At 39.0% G+C, this 24485-nt stretch overlaps 2 protein-coding genes across 8 annotated transcripts in view; one reads left to right on the plus strand and one right to left on the minus strand.

Moving 5' to 3' along the window:
* Positions 1 to 24485, minus strand: part of LOC144025440 (uncharacterized) — a 443835-nt gene that overhangs the window by 133774 nt on the left and 285576 nt on the right. The window lies entirely within an intron of this gene.
* Positions 1 to 24485, plus strand: part of hars (histidyl-tRNA synthetase) — a 169395-nt gene that overhangs the window by 99553 nt on the left and 45357 nt on the right. For all 4 annotated transcript variants that reach the window (XM_077531440.1, XM_077531442.1, XM_077531441.1 and 1 more), the window contains 3 exons: positions 6049 to 6142; positions 7531 to 7658; positions 7742 to 8014. In XM_077531440.1, coding sequence (XP_077387566.1) covers positions 6049 to 6142; positions 7531 to 7658; positions 7742 to 8014 — 495 coding nt within the window. The remainder of the gene's footprint in view (positions 1 to 6048; positions 6143 to 7530; positions 7659 to 7741; positions 8015 to 24485) is intronic.

Consider the following 24485-nt stretch of genomic DNA (forward strand, 5'->3'; position numbering starts at 1 on the left):
ATGTAATGTCTGCATTACATTTACAACATCCGGGGAATGAACAGTCTTTGAGCGCTACTTTGCTCGCTCTCTGTAAACACGGAAGTAGCTTAATAGTGATGCTACTGCAACGTAAACAAAAGTAGAGCACGGCGCATAGCTCTTGCTTGTTATGAAAACCATAAAGCCTCACACACAACCGATTCATAGCCACACGATATCCATATTAGGTGTCTACAGCCTCACAAGCAATGTATCTAAGGATCCCCGGTGGATTTTGTATCAATTGAGTCTGCTACCGATATGGATACAATTGGTAGCTCTCCTTGACTGACGATATCCGGTCGAATCGTTTTTTTATTTTTTTTGTCCCACCCCTAGCATAAACCCTCCGTCATAAAGCCACGTTTTTTTTATGCTGCATCTTCCCAAATACGCACAAGACTCACCCATTCGTTTGCTTGTTTGTTGTTTGAGTTAGCATTCACGGCTAGTGCCCTGCAACCAAACTTGAAAGCAAAAAAAATCGCCCACGTGGGGAGTGATTGACCCGTGGCATGTGGTCCAATGCGTCTGCTTTTGTTTCCATGGCCAATGACATCGTGCGTGAAAGGTATTCTCCTTCGTCCATGCAGTCACCATTTCATGGTGATTGACACATTGAACAGCCAACGAGATTTGTCATGGTAGTGCTTTTTTTTTTTTTTTTTTTTAACAAACCCAGCAGAGTTGGCTTCATGACACAGAGATGAAAGAGTGTCATAGCGCGTCATAAAGGGGCATAGCACTTTGATGCGCATCATACGCTTGCTTTGATATGTCAAAGTGATGTCTAAATGTAGATATAGTCTCGCAAATATGGCTGGAATAAAATAGTGACAAATTAAAATGAATTTTTATCTGACTTGACCTGGGCTTTCAAGGGTCACCCAAATGACACACTTTGTGTTCGGATAAACCCCTGTTTGAAAATCCTGTATAAAATGCTCATTTCCTGTCCTATTATTGTCAAAGGTGAACTGGAATTGGGGAAGACCTCAAGCTTTGATCCTGTAGTGTTTTTAAGTCCTAATCACCATTCTAAATTCATTTTTAAGGCAGATTTTGTGAAAAATAATTAGACAAACATAAAATACATCTTTATTTTTGTGTTCAAACTTCCATAACTCAGTGCCAGTAGCAATTAAACAGATTCTGACTTTTTTGGGGGAAAATTCAAAGTGTTATCTTCAAAAAGAGACCAAAACTATGCTGATAGTCCAAATCAGGGGTGACGAGATCCGGTCCTCGAGGGCAGTCCTTCAGGTTTTGGTTATTTCCCTTCTTCAACACAGCTGATTCATGATCAGCTCATCAGCAAGCTCTGCAGAAGCCTGGTAACGAGCCTGTTAATTGGAATCAGCTGGACTTCGAGTAGGGAAATCTATCAAACCTGCAGGAGTCCGGCCCTCGAGGACTGCAGTTTGCCACCCCTGGTCCAAATGGTTCAAGAACAGCTTTAAATTTACTTTTGACGCACCTCTTTTAGGCGTTTTGGGCAAAAACAGCAGGAACAGACCCTTTCAGCTGATGTCACTGCTTAGCTCCCGCGGTGCCTCCAGGGGGTCAAACATCCCATAACAAATGAATGTAGAGAGCTTGATTTTCGGCCAGCGTTTTTGTTCAAAGGTGGGAAATATGTCAAGCGTAACAAAAACTTCCCGAGTAGGACACCACATTACTGCGAATCTTTGAAACCAGTCATTTGTAGCCGCTAGCTACAAAAAAAAAAAATGGAGTTTGTTGGGGGGTAAAGTGGAAGTGGAAGGTATGTTGTTTTTGGTTGCAACAGTATGTCGATTACTACTTTCAGAGTGTAAATTGTCATTTATTAAAACGTTTGTGTCGTCTTGCTGTATATCGAAGTGTTCGAGCTATCTTAGCTTGCTAGCTGCTAACAAACAGACCGCACGTCGTTTATTACACATTCCTCAACAGAAATCAAGCCCGAGGTAGTGTTAATTTTAATAATCGAGTTAAATCGTTAACTTTTTGTTCAAAATGACTTGAATACTTATGCAAAAAAAAGTGTGATTGTGTCACTAAAGATAATATGGCTCATTAATCACGCCTTTTTTTTTTGTTTTGTTTTTTTAAAGGCATTGTCTAACAGTTTCACTCTGGAAAAGGCACTTTTTAAATACAGGATTTAAACAATCAAACTACTTCTCAATTTACAGATCAGGGCTTGTCTTCATGTCTGTTGGCAGTGTTGCCGGTAAAGCGTTACTAAGTAACGCGTTACTAAAAAAAAAATTTGCTTTCCAAAGTAACTAGTAGTCTAATGCGTTACTTTATTCTACAAAGTAGTCTGATTAAAGTTACTGTCCAGAGATTCAATGCGTTACTCCACATTTTCATGAAGAAGGCAAAATATCTCATTGTTGTAACAGTCACAAACAACTGCCGCTAACTACGAAGATGAGGCGGAAGTCATTGATCACCACGCTGAATTCAGCCATGGTCTGGTCGTGAATGGTTTGCACATTCAAAACAAAAGTGATGATACTTTTACGACTAGTTTTATTAACCAACAGGCACACAACGCAACAAAAAAGTGTACATTATGGACCATAAAAGTGGTAAAAAAAAATAATTTATTTCCATCCTCAACTGTTCCGTGAAGCATTATGGGATGAGGTCGTCTCCGCCCTCTCGCCAGGGGGAGTGACGTCAGACAAGTCACGTTTTCACTGAAAACGTTTACAGAGAGCTAGCAAAATAGCGCTCAGAGACGCATCATTCCCCGGATGTTGTAAACATAATGCAAAGACGTTACGCACCTTTTATGGGGGGGAGCCTACTGTCAACGCCGTGCTCGCGACACGGCGCGCGCGCGCACAACGAGTGACAACATGCAACTGGAGACAGTTTGCAGAAGCTGGTGCTGTACATCTTGGTATTTCCCATGGCTATCGAGTCCTCTCGGTGCACTTGTATGTCCCGGGCCGGCGTTGGTACTGCGCGCGAGCCAAAAAGAATAACTCCCTTGACGATCCAATGCATGGATTCAAACGACACAGGTATGTCCCACAGCCAACACACCAGCTATGCTAAAAGCACACTGCAAGTATCTCATTTCTCAGTTTGTGGCTCCCTGTCAATGTCTACAACTAGCATGAGCAGCAGATAGGAGAACTGAGACGTGCCCGCGATTACGTCATCAAACTCAAAATGAACGACAGCCCAAAAAAACCTAACACAAACAGTAGTGATTCTGTGGTCATCATCGTGTCTCCGATTAAAAAAACAAAAAGATGTCATACATTAACCAAAAATGAATGTGATGGCAAAATAAAAACAAAAATTGTTAAAAACAAAAATTGTTGATTAAAAAGGGAAATTAACTTTTGGAAATATTTTTGCATATATTAAGTGATTAAAATGTGTTTGATAGATTTATTGTTCCATAAAGTGGCTTCATATTTCTTTTGGCTGGACGGTAGGTTTATTTCATGTCTTAAATTTATGTTTCTGAAATACTTCACAATGTGCACATATTCTGTTTAATTGTGTTGGTGTCTGTCTAAAGGTTAAATATTTATATTTAACATTAAATTATCAACCTTTTGTTTTCCTGATCCCTTGAAAAAAACAAAAAACAAAAAAACAATTATAACTGTCAATAACTACTAATAAATATTTAAACTGATACATTTTTCAGTCATATCGCCCAGCCCTTTCTTGCGGTATATTTAAATAATTGATTCAAAATATAAAAATATAGAAGACATATTTGTTGTTGTTCTTTAACACATTTGTAGATACTGTAAAAATTTGTGGTGTTTTAAGATTGTTTACAAGCAACAAATGTCACTAAGTTTTGAATATTGAAATGAATCATATCGAATCGAAAATTGTATCGTTCCCAAACTTAATCTAACCGTATCGAACCGTTCTGTTCTGAAAGATAATCGTTTTTCAATCAAATCGCAACCTGTGTATCGAGATACATATCGAATCGGCCTCATTTCAGAGATTCCCACCGCTAGTTTTCAGCATGCACGAGTTGACTCAAGTGTACACACTGGAATAGCGGAACAAACAATAGAGGAATTAAGGGGATTTTCATTTTCAACCTGGATAGATTTTTTGTTTCATAAAAAGTGTTTACGTTACAAGAAGTCAAGAGAGACTGCCTATTTTGTTTTTCATTTAAAAAAACACCTTAATTTTCATGTTAAAAATGCACATTCAATAAAGTATTTGGAACTCCGTTTCGACCGCATTATTTTTATGTTGAGATGGTGTTATCAGCAGCTGCTGAAAGTAACTAAAAAAGTAACTTTTAAACTAACTTACTTTTAAAATCAAGTAATCAGTAACGCAATTTAGTTACTTTTAAAACCAAGTAATCAGTAAAGTAACTAAGTTACTTTTTAAAGCTAACTGTGGCAACACTGTCTGTTGGTGAGTTTGTCCTAAACCCCCCCCCCCGCCTGTATTTTACCATTTTGTGTTTGTTTTGTAAACAGCGGGACGTTTCTGTGGGAAGACAGTATTTACAACCCTCCAGCCAATCGCAGAGCGGCGGGGTGGCGTGTCGCAAGCGGGGCTGGGCGAACGTGTCAGCTGCGTGACGTTACTCCCGCGGAAATTTGAAAGCACGCACGGATTTTTTTTTTTTTTTGACTCACTCACTCACAGAAGCTTCCGTGTGTGAATGAGTGAGCGTGTGTGAATGAGTGAGCTTTTTCCGCATCTAAAGACATCAACGCTTCTGGTAAAGCAGTCGATGAGGGGTTGTAAACCAAATTAAAGACCCTCCTAAGATAAAAAAAAAAAAAGAATGTCTATCACGAATGAACCCCGTTTGTTCCGTGGATATTATAGAGGGTCGGACCTTTTCCAAGCGCCTGGCCAATAATTTGGACAGCAATTTAAAATCAACGTTTAACAAGCTAATAGGGCGATACGACCTACATAACTTAGGGTCCTTACCTTTCTTTAAAAGCAACGAGATACAAGCTTGATTCAAAGTTTGGGGGAGTGAACCTAAATCAAAAGACTCTATAAACATATCTAATAAATGTGGAGCCAGCTGTTTCCAAAAAGTTTTATAAAAACTGACCGGAAAACCATCTGGTCCTGGGCTTCTGCCACTCTGCAATGATCTTACTGCTGCCTCCAGTTCAGCCATTGTAATTGGCTGCTCCAACTCCTCGGCTATAGTTTGATCTAGGGTTGGCTTATCAATTTTCTCAAAAAAAGAGGTATGTGAGCAAAAGAGAACAGTTAGAAGAATACAATTGTTTATAGAATTCCATCAGTGTTTTGTTAATTTCCAATGGGTTCGATGTCACCCCTGAGTCCGTTTCAATTTGAGGGATCAGCAGAGATGCAGATATCTGACGTAGCCGATGGGCCAACAATTTACTTGTTCTGTCTCCCTGTTCATAAAAGTTGGATCTTGAACAGAGAAAAAGTTCAGTTGTCTGCTGTGAAATAAGATCATATTCGGCTTGCAAAGATATTCGTTCCTTAAAGGTATCTGGGTCTTTCGAAACAGCATATAAGAAGTCTAAAAGCGCAATACGCTGCGTCAACCGGCTCATTCATCACGTGGGCCTCGATTTTACAATCCGAGGTTAATATTATGACCATCTGTATATGAAAAAGAGAAAAACTACCTGATATAAAAAGATCTGAGCATATCCTTGTACTTTTAGTGGGTGCAAAGCAGTTGTAGTTTTGCTCACAGTTTTGCTTGCGCAAGCCATCGTGCTCGTCTTTCACTACTCACTGTCTTCCGTCTGGTTTAGAATCGCTGCCGGCAGCCGAAAGAATGATCTCATCTCTGTTTGAGCATCCGTCGGCCGTGCACAACTTCACCATAACATTGGTTGCTGATTTATCAAATGTTTGACTTATTTTCTAGCTCACACTGATTGTTTTCTAATTCACTCGCATTGACGCCCTGACCCCCACCGCTTGAGGCACACTTCAACGTGACGTCACGCTGGAAGGGTCTATAATTGACTTTTTTTCTTTACTCTGCTCTTTTATGCTCTGCTGTCTATCATCCACCAGATGCCATGGGAGGATGTGAAGAGAGAGATGGTGAACGAGAAAGGCTTGTCAGAGGAGGCTGCGGATCTGATTGGGGAATATGTCAGTATGCAGGGTAAGACTACAATCGTATGAGGCGACACATAAGACTTGCCGGTTACATGTTTTGTTTGCTGCAAAATACAGTGCTCAATACAAGTTTGCTGAAGAAGAGAAGCAGTTTGATTTTCACTAAATGGACATGACCATTAAAAATACAGAGGAGTCTAGATTGAGAAGACAAGAAGCATATTTACTAGGGATGTAGCAATGCATCGAAAATCAATTTAAAATAGACTTACACAGCTTTAAAATACCGTATTTTCACGACCATAACGCATACTGTATTAAAGGGCTGGGATTAAAATATCGATCGTTTCCCCACCAAACCGACCCCCCCGGAATGAATTTGCGTGCCTTCTCGCGTCACGAGAGCAATGTAAATAGCAGTTCAAATCAACATTGCGGGAAGCACTTAAATCAGCGCCAGCCAGCATGAAGGCAGATGTTTGGAAGTTTTTCAGTTTTAAGGAACAAGACATTGGCAAAGAACTTGACAAGAGCAAAACAGTGTGCAAGGTGAGCTACACGGAAGTGAACGTAGTGATGGGATTTTCGGCTCTTTTCGGTGAGCCGGTTCATTTGGATCGGCTCAATGAAAAGAGTCGGCTCATTTTGGCTCTCAAACGGCTCTCTTAACTTTAGCTTTTCTTTTAAATATTTACGACAAATTTACCATACATTTTCATAAATGACTTGGTGAACTAAATACTGCACTCTACTGACTGCAAATAGCAACAATTATCAAGCAAAGAAAATGATTATTTTTTTTTTTTACATTTTATTGAACTAATTAATAGGCTCCATACAATAAACAAGAAACAAAATTAAAACTTCAACCAACAACAATCAAAATAATCAAATAACAAAAATAGTGAGTAGTAATTTAACTGCAACAGCAGCAGCGAACCCGATCCAGGATAAAAGACCTTGCTTTATTTTAAATTTGCATTAAAAAAGAACTAAAACTAAACTAAATATCAACTTGGACGGGCTGATTCGGCTCCTTCTCTCATCTGACTTTAACCAATTAAAATGTCTCCAAATGTTACTGGGTTTTCGGCTCATCTTGTACAAACCACGTTTGTGTGTCGTCCTTTCCTCTCCTGTTTTCTCCTCCTCCTGTCTCTCTCTGTCTGCGGCTGTGCATGTGGTCCCCCCTCCCCCTCTGAGCACGACAGCTGAGACACTGCTAAACCTTGCTTCAGAAGAGAGAGAGAGAGACAGAGAGAGAGAGACAGAGACAGAGACAGAGCCACTTCAAAGAACTTCTCCTCTTCGTACCGGCTCGTTCGCGACCGACACATCACTAGTTAGCAACAGTCTTCTCTGTGGTGTGTCAAAATCATGGGACGTTTTTCACTTTACGTGGATTTTAAGAGGAAGCTGTTTTTGTTTGTTTAGGTGGAATGGACTTAGCAGAGCGTCTCCTTCAGGACGAGAAAATGTCTCGAAGCAAGCAAGCTTGTGCAGGTCTATCAGACATAAAACTGCTCTTCAGCTACTTGCAACTTTTTCAGGTTACAGACAAGGTATAAAATACTACTCGCTATGACTTGTATTTCATATTGAAGTCTTTGTTGCTGCTCTAATGTTGATATGTTGTCATCTCCAGGTGGTGTTTGACCTCAGTTTAGCTCGAGGACTCGACTATTATACAGGAGTTATATATGAAGCTGTGCTGTCTCAGGCAGCTGTGGAGTCCCTTTCCACTGAAGTTCAAAATGTTTCCCCTTCTGATGAGTGTGTTAATGTGGGCAGTGTTGCTGGAGGTGGTCGCTATGATGGCTTGGTTGGCATGTTTGACCCCAATGGTAAGAAAGTGCCATGTGTGGGTGTCAGCATCGGCATTGAGAGAATCTTCTCCTTCATGGAACAAAAAGCCGAGGTATGTATGGGGTAGGTTTCTGAGCTGTAATTTTGTGGCTTGCATTTTTTATTTCCAAATGCAGTTTTAGTTAAAAATATAGGCCTGTCACGATAATTACTATATCGACATATCGTTCGATGAGGAAAAAAATTGATAATTTTTTTTCCAGACTCAATAAAAAAAGCACACAATAGGAAATAGGGATGTCCAAACATCACGATACGATAATTATCACGATATTGTGGGGGTTTGGCGATATTTAAAAAAGATCACAATATTGTAAAAAAAAAAAAAAAAACAAACAAAAAAAAAACCTCATACTAAAAAAAGCAATATATTGAGGCACTTACTTGCTAATGCAAGCACACATTGATCGATTCACAAGCAAATTAGGTTCCCCTTCATCTGACAATTAGCATAATTTTAAACATAGAAGGCCAAAACATCCCTAATGAAAATTAAATTGCACTAATAAACTACCCACTAGAGGGTGCTAGAACTGCACAAATGGAAATCAACATGACTTTTTTTTTTTTTTTTTTTTTAACAGTAACAGATGTGTTCCTTTTAAATATTGTGAACATGACAGCGACGATATTGTGGTAGTTTTAATCATGATATCACAATATTGTTCTTATCACTACATCTCTACTAGGAATGAAGTGGCTTTTGAATAAACGGTTTGGTTCAACTGTTCATTTCGGTTTGCATGTGTCATCGATTCCAAGGCCCATGCAGCACTTTATCTCCTTTATTTTTTTTGGTGAGGCGCAGCAGTGGGGCGAAGTAGCATTAATGCTAACGGCTATCTCTACGGCGCTGTTTTTGTATGACATTGCTTGTATGAATATTTTCTACACCTGCCAAAAACTTAAACAGACTGACGATTTGGCAACAGATACCCGTGAACATATTTCCCATGATCATTCTTTCACTTTAAACCTATCTGCAGACAAGAGAGACAATAAATACAAGCTGCCTTGAAAAAAAAAATCAATTTTTCAAAGAGCCATTCCAGCCTTATACAGCAGGTGAAAAAGTTGAGCCTGGGGCGAAAGTGGTACCGGTAAAAGAATCGGGGCCACGATGATCCGGTTTGTGGGGTCAATTGGCTGACCCGTCAACGTGATCAGCATAGATAGTTACCTCTGCTTGGTTAAAATGTGCATGTTTTGTGAAAAAAAATCAATAAATAAAAGAGGAAAAAAAATTCAACTTGTTCAATTAATGCAATAAAAAGGACAATGCAACAGGAAATTGATCAATGTTTACGAGAAAGAACAGAGTTGAGGAGGCAAATGCAAATACAGTTTGGAGAACTTTGAAACGGAATTATGTATTTATTTTTGCTCATAGTGATGAAGCATCAGTGGCATTTAAAAAAAAAAAAAAAAAAAGACGATTTATTGTGATAGATTCAGGGCAAATGTGTCGTCTGGAATTTATTAGGGCCCGAGCAGCGACCGCTGCGAGGTCCCTATTGTTTTTGTAAAAATTATTAGGGCCCGAGCAGCGACCGCTGCGAGGTCCCTATTGTTTTTGTAACAATTATTATTATTATTATTATTATTAGGGCCCGAGCAGCGACCGCTGCGAGGTCCCTATTGTTTTTCGTTAGAATTATTATTATTATTATTATTATTATTAGGGCCCGAGCAGCGACTGCTGCGAGGTCCCTATTGTTTTTGTAAAAATTATTATTAGTATTATTAGGGCCCGAGCAACGACCGCTGCGAGGTCCCTATTGTTTTTGTAAAAATTATTATTATTATTATTATTAGGGCCCGAGCAGCGACCGCTGCGAGGTCCCTCTTGTTTTTGTAAGAATTATTATTATTATTATTATTCTCCGTAAACGATCGCATTTTTGAGGGCCTAAACATTTACGAAAACTCACCAAACTTTGCAGTCTCTTCGGGCCCGGCGAAAAATTTGATATTATGTAGTTGTCATAAAAACGCGACTCTATAGCGCCCCCTAGCGTAGAAAAATAAAAACCAATCCCGGCCCGTTTGACCTAGAGCTACGAAAATTGGTAGGCACGTGTAGCACCCCGAGACGCACAAAAAAGTTATTGGAAGCCATTTCCTAAAATGTACAGGAAGTGAGCTATGAATTTTTGAAGGTCCAATTTTGGCCCATTTTGGCCCATTCACTGTTGTCAGACTTTTTCCCCCTATGTTAATATTTTTCAGCCAGTTGACTTCAAACTTGCCATGTATCATCTCAAGACCTGAGACAACAACTGGGAAAAATATCTTGACTTTTTGAAATACTATATGACGGGGCGGGGCATCAAATATTGCCTTTAAAATTTAATTTGTCCAGAAAGACAAAATGCTGAATAACTCCCATGTACAAGCTCCAAAAAATCTCAAATTTCTCATGCAACTTAATAGTCACGGCCTGAAAACATCTATATGATAAAGTTCTGTTATATATATAGCGCCACCTAGTGGTGACAATAAATGTCATACTGTACGTTTTTAGCTACTGTGCCAAGCTCTTTGAAGGGATCCAGGTGAAAAATGGTCAGAAAAGCCTTAAGATGTTGATCATGCCCCACACCGAATATTGTAACTTTTTGCCAACGGGCGTGGCCGCTACGGTGCCGCAAAGTCTGGTAATTTTTCGTGGCAATAAAAGCTGCTTTAACTTGACCCAGATGATCCTATCTTCTCAAAATTTCACACATTTGATGAGGGTCCAGCCCTTAACACATCTACGAACTTATATTTCATCTTACTGAAAGCGCCACCTACTGGCAATTTTTTTTCTTACGATTTTTCTTCAATGTTTTTCTCCAACCACATTAACTGCAACTTCCTCATATTTGCTCAGATGAGGGTTTCGGCCTTCATGATGTCACAACATGAAGTTGGTGAGTTTTCGCGAATCGCTGTGGGCGTGGCTAAGCGCTGTTCGTCAAGAAAACTACACCAATTTTGAGGGCCGAAACATGCACAGAAACTCATGAAACTTGGCGCACACATCTAGCCTGGCAAAATGAGCAATATTTTATCGTGTATTGTGCTATTTTTACAAAAATGACTCAATAGCGTCCCCTAGAAATTTTTAACGAAGCAGCCCCGATTGTACGTTTAAGCAAGATCTTTGGAAATTTTTAGGTGTTTGAGGGAGCCCAAGACCTACAAAAAAGTCTCTTGGAACTATATGCTAAAATGAACAGGAAGTGAGCTACAAATTTTGGATTGTCCCATTTTTGACGATTTTAGCAAATTTACAGGGGTCATACTTTTGCCCACTTCTCCGACACGTTTCATCCGACTGACTTCAGACTTGACCTCGGCCATGTCAAGACCTGAGCCAACGACAGGGGAAAAAATCTTGACTTTTTGAAATACTATATGATGAGGGCGGGGCATCAAAATTTGGTTTCGCAATGAAAAATAATATGCTTAATAACTCCCCGGTACATGCTCCAAAAAATCCCAAACTTGACATGTATGTTTATAGTCAATGCCTGAAGCTATCTCTATGACAACATTCAGTTATATATGCAGCGCCACCTAGCCCTTGAGGCATGAAAAAAAAATACCCCACTTACGGTATTATTACAAAAAATTTAAACTCATTCTAAGTGTGATAACTAAGTCATTTGTGAATATTCTTTTACTTTCCACCACTCAAAATGTTCACATATTTTTGTTATTTAGTTTTATGTATTTTTGATAGCCTCTATGGACATTAAAAGCAACTTTGTGCAATGAGTACGAGCGATATTGTGTGTGTATATATACTTTTACGAAAAATACCAATCAGGGCAACTCATTGCCTAAAACTAAAAAAAAGACGCTGATTTTTGCAGATCTTAACAATCACCAAAACCCATTGAGCTTGACACACTCATCACACCTCGCAAAAAAAATACAAATCCACATGTAATGGTGTATCATGCCATTTTCAAAGAAATTCTGCTTCCAATGTGCAAGTACCCCAACGTGCAAGTACCCCATCGTGGCCCGGGCTGCGAGGGCCCTTTATAGCTGCTCGCAGCTCTAGTTAGGGCCCGAGCAGCGACCGCTGCGAGGTCCCTATTGTTTTTGTAAAAATTATTATTATTATTATTATTATTATTAGGGCCCAAGCAGCGACCGCTGCGAGGTCCCTATTGTTTTTGTAAAAATTATTATTATTATTATTAGGGCCCGAGCAGCGACCGCTGCGAGGTCCCTCTTGTTTTTCTAAGAATTATTATTATTATTCTTCTCCGTAAACGATCGCATTTTTGAGGACCTAAACATTTACGAAAACTCACCAAACCTTGCAATCTCTTCGGGCCCGGCGAAAAATGTGATATTATGAAGTTGTCATAACAACGAGACTCAATAGCGCCACCTAGCGTAGAGAAATAAAAACCAATCCCGGCGCGTTTGACCGAGAGCTACGAAAATTGGCAGGCACGTGTAGCACCCCGAGACGCAAAAAAAAGTCAGTGGCAGCCATTTCCTAAAATTTACAGGGAGTGAGCTATGAATTTTTGAATGTCCAATTTTGGCCCATTTTGGCACATTCACTGTGGTCATGCTTTTTCCCCCTTTGCAAACATTTTTCATCCAATTGACTTCAAACTTGGCATTTATCATCTCAAGACCTGAGAGAACAACTGGGCAAAACATCTTGCCTTTTTGAAATACTATATGACGGGGGCGGGGCATCAAATATTGCCTTTAAAATTTCATTTGTCCAGAAAGAGCAAATGCTTAATAACTCCCATGTTCAAGCTCCAAAAATCTCAAACTTCTCAGGCAACGTAATAGTCACGGCCTGAAAACATCTATATGATAAAATTCAGTTATACATATAGCGCCACCTAGTGGTTACAATAAATGTCATACTTTACGTTTTTAGCTACTGTGCTGAGCTTGTTGAAGGGATCCATTTGAAAATTGGTCAAAAAAGCCTTAAGATGTTGATCATGCCCCACACCGAATATTGTAACTTTTCGCCAAAGGGCGTGGCCGCTACGGTGCCGCAAAGTCTGGTAATTTTTCGTGGCAATAAAAGCTGCTTTAACTTGACCCAGATGATCCTATCTTCTCAAAATTTCACACATTTGATGAGAGTCCAGCCCTTAAGACATCTACGTACTTATATTTCATCTTACTGATAGCGCCACCTACTGGCCATTTTTATTTCTTACGATTTTTCTTCAATGTTTTTCTCCAACCCCATTAACTGCACCTACCTCATATTTGCTCAGATGAGGGTTTCGGTCTTCATGATGTCACAATACGAAGTTTGTGAGTTTTCGCGAATCGCTGTGGGCGTGGCTAAGCGCTGTTCGCCAAGAAAACAACACCAATTTTGAGGGCCTAAACTGGCACAAAAACTCCTGAAACTTGGCACACACATCTGGCCTGGTAAAATGAGCAATATGTTATTGTTGATTGTGCTATTTTTACAAAAATGACTCAATAGCGCCCCCTCGAAATCTTTAACGAAGCAGCCCCGGTTGTACGTTTAAGCAAGAACGACGAATATTTTTAGGTGTATGAGGGAGCCCAAGACCTACAAAAAAGTCTCTTGTACCCATATGCTAAAATGAAGAGGAAGTGAGCTACGAATTTTTGAATGTCCCATTTTTGACGATTTTTGCACATTCACAGGGGGCAGACTTTTGCCCACTTCTCCTACACGTTTCATCCGACTGAGTTAAGACTTGGCCTGGACCATGTCAAGACCTGAACCAACGACAGGGGGGAAAATTTTGACTTTTCGAAATACTATATGATGAGGGCGGGGCATCAAAATGTGTGTTTCGCAATGAAAAAGGATATGCTTGATAACTCCCCGGTACATGCTCCAAAAAATCCCAAACTTGACATGTATGTTTATCGTCAAGGCCTGAAGTTATCTCTATGACAACATTCAGTTATATATGCAGCGCCACCTAGCCCTTGAGGCATGAAAAAAAAATACCCCACATACGGTATTTTGTACAAAAAATGTAAACTCATTCTAAGTGTGATAACTAAGTCATTTATGAATATTCTTTTAGTTTCCACCACTCAAAATGTTCACTGGCATCAGACTTATCCAAACATATATATATTTTTATTTATTTTTGATAGCCTCTATGGACATTAAAAGCAATATCGTGAATGAAGGATATGCTTAATAACTCCACGGTACATGCTCCAAAAAAAAATCCCACACTTGACATGTATGCTTATAATCAAGGCCTGAAGGTATCTCTTTGACAACATTCAGTTATAAATACAGCGCCACCTAGCCCTTGAGGCTTATATATAAAAAAAATAAAATACCCCACATACGGTATTTTGTACAAAAAATGTACACCCATTCTAAGTGTGATAACTAAGTCATTTATGAATATTCTTTTAGTTTCCACCACTCAAATTGTTCACTGGCTTCACACCGATCCAAACGTATGTACGTTTCCATTTTGTTTTATTCATTTTTGATTGCCCCTTTGGACAATAAAAGTAACATTGTGCAATGAGTACAACGAGCGATGATGTGTATATACACTTTTACAAAAAAATACCAATCAGGGCAACTCAATGCCTAAAAATAAAAAAGGACGCTGATTTTTGCAGGTCTTAACAATCACCAAAACCCGTTGAGCTTGACACACACACTGGCAAAAAAATATTCTACATGTAAACGTTTATTATGCCATTTTCAAAGAAATTTTGCTTCCAATATGCCAGTACCCCAACGTGCCAGTACCCCAACGTGCAAGTACCCCAACGTGCAAGGACCCCAACGTGGCCCGGGCTGCGAGGGCCCTTTATAGCTGATCGCAGCTCTAGTTCTTCTTCTTCTTCTTCTTCTTCTTTATTCTCCGCAAACGATCGCGATTTTGGGTACCTAAACATTCACGAAAACTCACCGAACTTTGCACACTCCTCAGGCCCGGCGAAAAATTTGATATTAAGTCGTCATAACAATGCGACTCGATAGCGCCCCCTAGCGTAGAAAAATAAAAACCAAGCCCGGCACGTTTGAGCTCGAGCAACAAAAATTGGCAGGCACGTGTAGCACCCCGAGACGCACAAAAAAAGTCTATTGGGACCATGTAGCTAAAATGTACAGGAAGTGAGCTATGAATTTTTTTATGTCCAATTTTGGCCTATTTTGGCACATTCACTGTGGTCATGCTTTTTCCCCCTTTGCAAACATTTTTCATCCAATTGACTTCAAACTTGGCATTTATCATCTCAAGACCTGAGAGAACAACTGGGCAAAACATCTTGCCTTTTTGAAATACTATATGACGGGGGCGGGGCATCAAATATTGCCTTTAAAATTTCATTTGTCCAGAAAGAGCAAATGCTTAATAACTCCCATGTTCAAGCTCCAAAAAATCTCAAACTTCTCAGGCAACGTAATAGTCACGGCCTGAAAACATCTATATGACAAAATTCAGTTATACATATAGCGCCACCTAGTGGTTACAATAAATGTCATACTTTACGTTTTTAGCTACTGTGCTGAGCTTGTTGAAGGGATCCATTTGAAAATTGGTCAGAAAAGCCTTAAGATGTTGATCATGCCCCACACCGAATATTGTAACTTTTCGCCAAAGGGCGTGGCCGCTACGGTGACGCAAAGTCTGAAGATTTTTCGTGAAAATAAAAGCTGCATTAACTTGACCGAGATGATCCTATCTTCTCAAAATTTCACACATTTGATGAGAGTCCAGCCCTAAAGACATCTACTGACTTATATTTCATCTAACTGATAGCGCCACCTAGTGGCAATTTTTTTTCTTACGAATTTTCTTCTACGTTTTTCTCCAAACACGTTAACTGGACCTACCTCATATTTGCTCAGATGAGGGTTTCGGCCTTCATGATGTCACAACACGAAGTTTGTGAGTTTTCGCGAATTACTGTGGGTGTGGCTAAGTGCTGTTCGCCAAGAAAATAACGCCAGTTTTGAGGGTCTAAACATGCACAGAAACTCATGAAACTTGGCACACACATCTGGCCTGGTAAAATGAGCAATATTTTATTGTTGATTGTGCTATTTTTACAAAAATGACTCAATAGCGCCCCCTAGAAGTTTTTAACGAAGCAGCCCCGGTTGTACGTTTAAGCAAGAACGACGAATATTTTTAGGTGTATGAGGGAGCCCAAGACCTACAAAAAAAGTCTCTTGGACCCATATGCTAAAATGAACAGGAAGTGAGCTACGAATTTTTGAATGTCCCATTTTTGACAATTTTTGCACATTCACAGGGGGCAGACTTTTGCCCACTTCTCCTACACGTTTCATCTGACTGAGTTAAGACTTGACCTGGACCATGTCAAGTCCTGAGCCAACGACAGGGGGAAAAATCTTGACCTTTCGAAATAATATATGATGAAGGCGGGGCATCAAAATTTGTGTTTCGCACTGAAAAAGGATATGCTTAATAACTCCCCGGTACATGCTCCAAAAAATCCCAAACTTGACATGTATGTTTATCGTCAAGGCCTGAAGCTATCTCTATGACAACATTCAGTTATATATGCAGCGCCACCTAGCCCTTGAGGCATAAAAAAAAAATACCCCACATACGGTATTTTGTACAAAAAAGGTAAACTCATTCTAAGTGTGATAACTAAGTCATTTATGAATATTCTTTTAGTTTCCACCACTCAAAATGTTCACTGGCATCAGACTTATCCAAACATATATATATTTTTTTTTATTTTTGATAGCCTCTGTGGACATTAAAAGCAATATCGTGAATGAAGGATATGCTTAATAACTCCACGGTACATGCTCCAAAAAAAATCCCACACTTGACATGTATGCTTATAATCAAGGCCTGAAGCTATCTCTATGACAACATTCAGTTATATATGCAGCGCCACCTAGCCCTTGAGGCATGAAAAAAAAAATACCCCACTTACGGTATTTTTACAAAAATTGTAAACACGTTTCGCAATGAAAAAGGATATGCTTGATAACTCCCCGGTACATGCTCCAAAAAATCCCAAACTTGACATGTATGTTTATCGTCAAGGCCTGAAGCTATCTCTATGACAACATTCAGTTATATATGCAGCGCCACCTAGCCCTTGAGGCAGAAAAAAAAAATACCCCTCTTACGATATTTTTACCAAAATTGTAAACTCATTCTCAGTGTGATAAATCAGTCATTTATGAATATTCTTTTACTTTCCACCACTCAAAATGTTCACTGGCATCAGACCTATCCAAACATGTGTATTTTTTATTTAGTTTTATTTATTTTTGATAGCCTTTATGGACATTAAAATCAGTATCGTGAATGAAGGATATGCTGAATAACTCCCCGGTAGATGCTTCAAAAAAATCCCAAACTTGACATGTATATTTCTAGTCAAGGCCTGAAGGTAACTCTATGACAAAATTCAGTTTTTAATACAGCGCCACCTAGTCCTTGAGGCATAAAAAAAAAAAACACGGTATTTTGTACAAAATTTGTAAACTCATTGTAAGTATTATAACTAAGTCATTTATGAATATTCTTTTACTTTCCACTACTCAAGATGTTAACTGGTATCAAACCGATCCAAACATATGTACTTTTTTATTTTGTTTTATTTATTTTTGATAGCCTCTATGGACAATAAAAGCAACATCATGCAATGAGTACGAGCGATGATGGGTATATATACTTTTACAAAAAATACCAATCAGGTCACCTCATTCCCAAAAAATAAAAAAAGACGCTGATTTTTGCAGATCTTAACAATCACCAAAACCCATTGAGCTTGACACACACATCACACCTGGCAAAAAAAAAACACATGTAAATGTTTATCATGCCATGTTCAAAGAAATTTTGCTCCTAATGTGCCAGTACCCCAATGTGCGAGTACCCCAACATGCAAGTACCCCAACGTGCAAGTACCCCAATGTGGCCCGGGCTGCGAGGGCCCTTTATAGCTGCTCGCAGCTCTAGTTATTATTATTATTATTATTCTCCGTAAACGATCGCATTTTTGAGGACCTAAACATTTCCGAAAACTCACCAAACTTTTCACACTCCTTGGGCCCGGCGAAAATTTGATATTATGAAGTTGTCATAACAATGCGACTCTATAGCGCCCCCTAGCATAGAAAAATAAAAACCAATCCCGGCATGTTTGACCTAGAGCTACGAAAATTTGTAGGCACGTGTAGTACCCCGGGATGCACAAAAAGTCAATTGGGACCATGTAGCTAAAATGTACAGGAAGTGAGCTATGAATTTTTTAATGTCAAATTTTGGCCTATTTTGGCACATTCACTGTGGTCATGCTTTTCTCCCCTTTGCAAACATTTTTCATCCAATTGACTTCAAACTTGGCATGTATCATCTCAAGACCAAAGACAACAAGTGGGCCAAAAATCTTGACTTTTCGGAATACTATATGACGGGGGCGGGGCATCAAATATTGCCTTTAAAATTTCATTTTTCCAGAAAGACAAAATGCTAAACAACTCCCATGTACAAGCTCCAAAAAATCTCAAACTTCTCATGCAACTTAATAGTCATGGCCTGAAAACATATATACGAAAAAATTCGGTTATATATATAGCGCCACCTAGTGGTTATAATAAATGTCACACTTTACGTTTTTAGCTACTGTGCCGATGTCGTTGAAGGGATCCAGTTGAAAACTAGAGCTGCGAGCAGCTATAAAGGGCCCTCGCAGCCCGTGCCACGTTGGGGTACTTGCACGTTGGGGGACTGGCACGTTGGGGTACTGTCACATTGGAAGCAGAATTTCTTTGAAAATGGCATGATAAACCTTTACATGTGGATTTTCTTTGGCAGGTGTGATGAATGTTTCAAGCTCAATGGGTTTTGTTGAACGTTAAGATCTGCAAAAATTAACACCCATTTTTATTTTTAGGCAATAAGTTGCCCTGATTGGTATTTTTTGGAAAAATATATGTACCCATCATCGCTCGTACTCATTGCACAATGTTGCTTTTATTGTCCATAGAGGCTATCAAAATTAAATCAAATTAAATAAAAAAGTATGCATGTTTGGATAGGTCTGATGCCAGTGAACATTTTGAGTGGTGGAAACTAAAAGAATATTCATAAATGACTTAGTTATCACACTTACAATGAGTTTACAATTTTTGTAAAAATACCATATGTGGGGTATTTTTTTTTCACGCCTCAAGGGCTAGGTGGCGCTCCATATGTAACTGAATATTGTCATAGAGATACCTTCAGGCCTTGACTATAAACATACATGTCAAGTGTGGGATTTTTTGGAGCATGTACCGTGGAGTTATTAAGCATATCCTTTTTCATTGCGAAACACAAAATTTGATGCCCCGCCCTCATCATATCGTATTCCGAAAAGTCAATATTTTTCTGCCCGTCGTTTGCTCAGGTCTTGACATGGTCCAGGTCAAGTCTGAAGTCAGTCGGATGAAACGTGTAGGAGAAGTGGGTAAAAGTATGCCCCCTGTAAATGTGCAAAAATCATCAAAAATGGGACATTTAAAAATTCGTAGCTCACTTCCTGTTCATTTTAGCATATGGGTCCAAGAGACTTTTTTTGTAGGTCTTGGGCTCCCTCATACACCTAAAAATATTCGTCGTTCTTGCTTAAACGTACAACCGGGGCTGCTTCGTTAAAAATTTCTAGGGGGCGCTATTGAGTCATTTTTGTAAAAATAGCACAATACATGATAAAATATTACTCATTTTACCAGGCCAGATGTGTGTGCCAAGTTTCATGAGTTTCTGTGCATGTTTAGACCCTCAAAATCGGCGTTGTTTTCTTGGCGAACAGTGCTTCGCCACGCCCACAGCGTTTCGCGAAAACTCACAAACTTCGTGTTGTGACATCATGAAGGTCGAAACCCTCTTCTGAGCAAATATGAGGTAGGTCCAGTTAACGTGTTTGGAGAGAAACGTTGAAGAAAATTCGTAAGAAAAAAAAAAATGCCACTAGGTGGCGCTTTAAGTAAGATGAAATATAAGTTCGTAGATGTCTTAAGGGCTGGACTCTCATCAAATGTGTGAAATTTTGAGGAGATAGGATCATCTGGGTCAAGTTAAAGCAACTTTTATTGTCACGAAAAATTATCAGATTTTGCGACACCGTAACGGCCACGCCCTTTGGCGAAAAGTTAAAATATTCGGTGTGGGGCATGTTCAACATCTTAAGGCTTTTCTGACCAATTTTCAACTGGATCCCTTCAACGAGCTAGGCACAGTAGCTAAAAACGTAAAGTATGACATTTATTGTCACCACTCGGTGGCGCTAAATATATAACTGAATTTTATTATATAGATGTTTTCAGGCCGTGACTATTAAGTTGCATGAGAAGTTTGAGATTTTTTGGAGCTTGCACATGGGAGTTATTAACCATTTTGTCTTTGTGGACAAATGAAATTTTAAAGGCAATATTTGATGCCCCACCCCCGTCATTAGGGGTGTGAATTGCCTAGTACCTGACGATTCGATTCGTGTCTCGATTCGATACCGATTAATCCCGATACGAATTTATAAGTCGATTGTTGCGATTTTTTTTCATTTAAATTTAGAAAATACTAATCAGTAAGCTTGTAGTGTAAGATTTATATGAAAATGTATTATTTATTTATCTGAAATTTCAGTCTTATAGAGGTTGTAATCTGTTTCATGTTTGAACAGCATTAAAATAAAATATTAAGGCTTAATGTTCCGTTCATATAACATTCTTCCATGCTCAAGGTGTGAATCCTAACCCGAAGTCAGACGTTTTGTTGAATATTTTTCCATTAAAAATGGAAGTTTAAAAATCGATTCACACACACACAAAAAAAAAAAAAAAAGGCAATATGATAAGACATTGAATCGGTAAGACTACCGAATGAACAATTCTGAGCTCTTAAAAAAAAAAAAAAAAAAAAAAATCATTTTTTTTTAAATTGAATCGATTCGAGAATCGCGCGATGTAGTATCGCGATATATCGCCGAATCGATTTTTTTTAACACCCCTACCCGTCATATAGTATTCCGAAAAGTAAAGATATTTTGCCCAGTTGTTGTCTCAGGTCTTGAGATAATACATGCCAAGTTTGAAGTCAATCGGATTAAAACTGTTTGCAAAGGGGGGAAAAGTATGACCACAGTGAATATGCAAAAATGGGCCAAAATTGGACATTCAAAAATTGATAACTCACTTCCTGTACAAATTTCGTAGCTCTAGGTCAGACGTGCCGGGATTGTTTTCTATTTTTTTATGCTAGAGGAGCTATAGAGTCTCGTTGTTATGACAACATCAGAATATCAAATTTTTCGCAGGGCCCGAAGAGTGTGCAAATTTCGGTGAGTTTTCGTAAATGTTTAGGCCCTCAAAAATGCGATCGTTTGCGGAGAATAAAGAACAAGAAGAAGAACTAGAGCTGCGAGCAGCTATAAAGGGCCCTCGCAGCCTGGGCCACGTTGGGGTACTTGCACGTTGGGGTACTGGCACATTGGAAACAGAATTTTTTTGAAAATGGCATGATAAACCATTATGTGGATTTTATTTTTTTTTCCCAGGTGTGATGATTGTGTCAAGCTCAATGGGTTTTGGTGATTAAGATGTGCAAAAATCAGCGTCTTTTTTTATTTTTAGGCAATGAGTTGCCCTGATTGGTATTTTTTGTAAAGGTACATATACACATCATCGCTCGTACTCATTGCACAATATTGCTTTTATTGTCCATAGAGGCGATCAAAAAATAAATAAATGAAACTAAATAAAAAAGCACATATGTTTGGGTCGGTCTGATGCCAGTGAACATATTGAGTGGTGGAAAGTAAAAGAATATTCATAAATGACTTAGTTATCACACTTACAATAACTTTACAATTTTTGTAAAAATACCGTAAGTGAGGCATTTTTTTTTTTTTTGCCTCAAGGACGAGGTGCCGCTGTATTTATAACTGAATTTTGTCATAGAGATACCTTCAGGCCTTGACTATAAATATACATTTCAAGTATGGGATTTTTAGGGGTGGGAATCTCTGACATGAGGCCGATTCGATATGTATCTCGATAGACAGGTTGCGATTCGATTGAAAAACGATTATCTTTCAGAACAGAACGGTTCGATGCGGTTCGATTAAGTTTGGGAACGATATGATTTTCGATTCGATACGATTCATTTCAATATTCAAAACTTATATTGACATTTGTTGCTTGTAAACATTAATCTTAAAACACCACAAATTTTTACAGTATCTACAAATGTGTTTTAAAAAAACAAAAAAAACAAAAATATCATCTATATTTTTATATATTGAATCAATTATTTAAATGGACCGCAACAAAGGGCTGGGCGATATGACTGAAAAATGTACCAGGTTAAATATTTATTAGTCGTTATTGAGAGTTATAATTGTTTTTTATTTTTTATTTTTTTTTTATTCAAAATAAGGATCAGGAAAAAAAGGCTGATAATTCAATTTGAAATATAAATATTTAACCTTTAAAAAGACACCAACACAATTAAACAGAATATGTGCACATTGTGAAGTATTTCAGAAACATAAATTTAAGACATGAAATAAACCTACCGTCCAGCCAAAAGAAATATGAAGCCACCTTATGGAACAATAAATCTATCAAACACATTTTAACCACTTAATATATCAAAAAATATTTCCAAAAGTGCCCTTCCCTTTTTATCAACAATTTTTGTTTTTAACAATATTTGTTTTTATTTTGCCATCATATTCATTTTTGGTTAATGTATGACATCTTTTTGTTTTTTTTAATCTGAGACAAGATGATGACCACGGAATCACGACTGTTTATGTTTTGTTTTTTTGGGCTGTCCATTTTGCGTTTGATGACGTAATCACGGGCACGTCTCAGTTCTCCTATCTAATGCTCATGCTAGTTGTATACATTGACAGGGAGCCACAAACTGAGAAATTAGATACTTGCAGTGTGCTTTTAGCATAGCTGGTGTGTTGGCTGTGGGACATACCTGTTTCGTTTGAATCCATGCATTGGATCGTCACGGGAGTTATTCTTTTTGGCTCGCGCGCAGTACCAACGCCGGCCCAGGACATACAAGTGCACCGAGAGGACTCGATAGCAATGGGTTAGCTTCTGCTAACTGTTGCATGTTGTCACTCGTTGTGCGCGCGCGCGCGCCGTGTCGCGAGCACCGCGTTGACGGTAGGCTCCTTCCCAAGGTGCGTAACGTCTTTGCATTATGTTTACAACATCCGGGGAATGAAGCGTCTCTGAGCGCTACTTTGCTAGCTCTCTGTAAACAGGGAAGTAGCTTGAATAGTGATGCTACTGAAATGTAAACAAAACAAGTAGAGCACGGCGCAGAACTCTTGCTATTGTTATGAAAACCATAAAGCCTCACTCGCAACCGATTCACAGCCACGCGATATCCGGTCCACAGCTTTACAAGCAATGTATCTAAGGATTCCCGGCGGATTTTGTATCTATTGACAAGTCTGCTACCGATACGGTCGTTTAGCTCCCCTTGACGACCGATGGTTCGGTCGAATCGGTTTTTTGTCCCACCCCTAGGGATTTTTTGGAGCATGTACCTGGGAGTTATTAAGCATATCCGTCATTCACGATATTGCTTTTAATGTCCATAGAGGCTATCAAAAATACATAAAACTAAATAACAAAAATATGTGTTTGGTTAGGTCTGATGCCAGTGAACATTTTGAGTGGTGGAAACTAAAAGAATATTCATAAATGACTTAGTTATCACACTTAGAATGAGTTTACATTATTTGTAGGAATACCGTAAGTGGGGTATTTTTTTTTCATGCCTCAAGGGCTAGGTGGCGCTGCATATATAACTGAATGTTGTCATAGAGATGGCTTCAGGCCTTTACTATAAACATACATGTCAAGTTTGGGATTTTTTGGAGAATGTACCGGGGAGTTATTAAGCATATCTTTTCATTGCGAAACACAAATTTTGATGCCCCGTCCTCATCATATAGTATTTCGAAAAGTCAAGATTTTTTTCCCCTGTCGTTGGCTCAGGTCTTGACATGGCCCAGGTCAAGTCTGAAGTCAGTCGGATGAAACGTGTAGGAGAAGTGGGCAGAAGTATGCCCCCTGTAAATTTGCTAAAATCGTAAAAAATGGGACATTCAAAAATTCGTAGCTCACTTCCTGTTCATTTTAGCATATGGGTCCAAGAGACTTTTTTGTAGGTCTTGGGCTCCCTCATACACCTAAAAATTTTCGTAGATCTTGCTTAAACGTACAACCGGGGCTGCTTCATTAAATCTTTCTAGGGGGCGCTATTGAGTCATTTTTGTAAAAATAGCACGATCCAGGATAAAATATTGCTCATTTTGCCAGGCCAGATGTGTGTGCCAAGTTTCATGTGTTTCTGCGTTGGTTTAGGCCCTCAAAATTGGTGTTGTTTTCTTGGCGAACAGCGCTTAGCCACGCCCACAGCGATTTGCGAAAACTTACAAACTTTGCGCTGTGACATCATGAAGACCGAAACCCTCACCTGAGCAAATATGAGGTAGGTGCAGTTTAT

The sequence above is a fragment of the Festucalex cinctus genome, chromosome 9 (assembly GCF_051991245.1).
Source record: "Festucalex cinctus isolate MCC-2025b chromosome 9, RoL_Fcin_1.0, whole genome shotgun sequence".
In the NCBI taxonomy this organism is placed as follows: domain Eukaryota; kingdom Metazoa; phylum Chordata; class Actinopteri; order Syngnathiformes; family Syngnathidae; genus Festucalex; species Festucalex cinctus.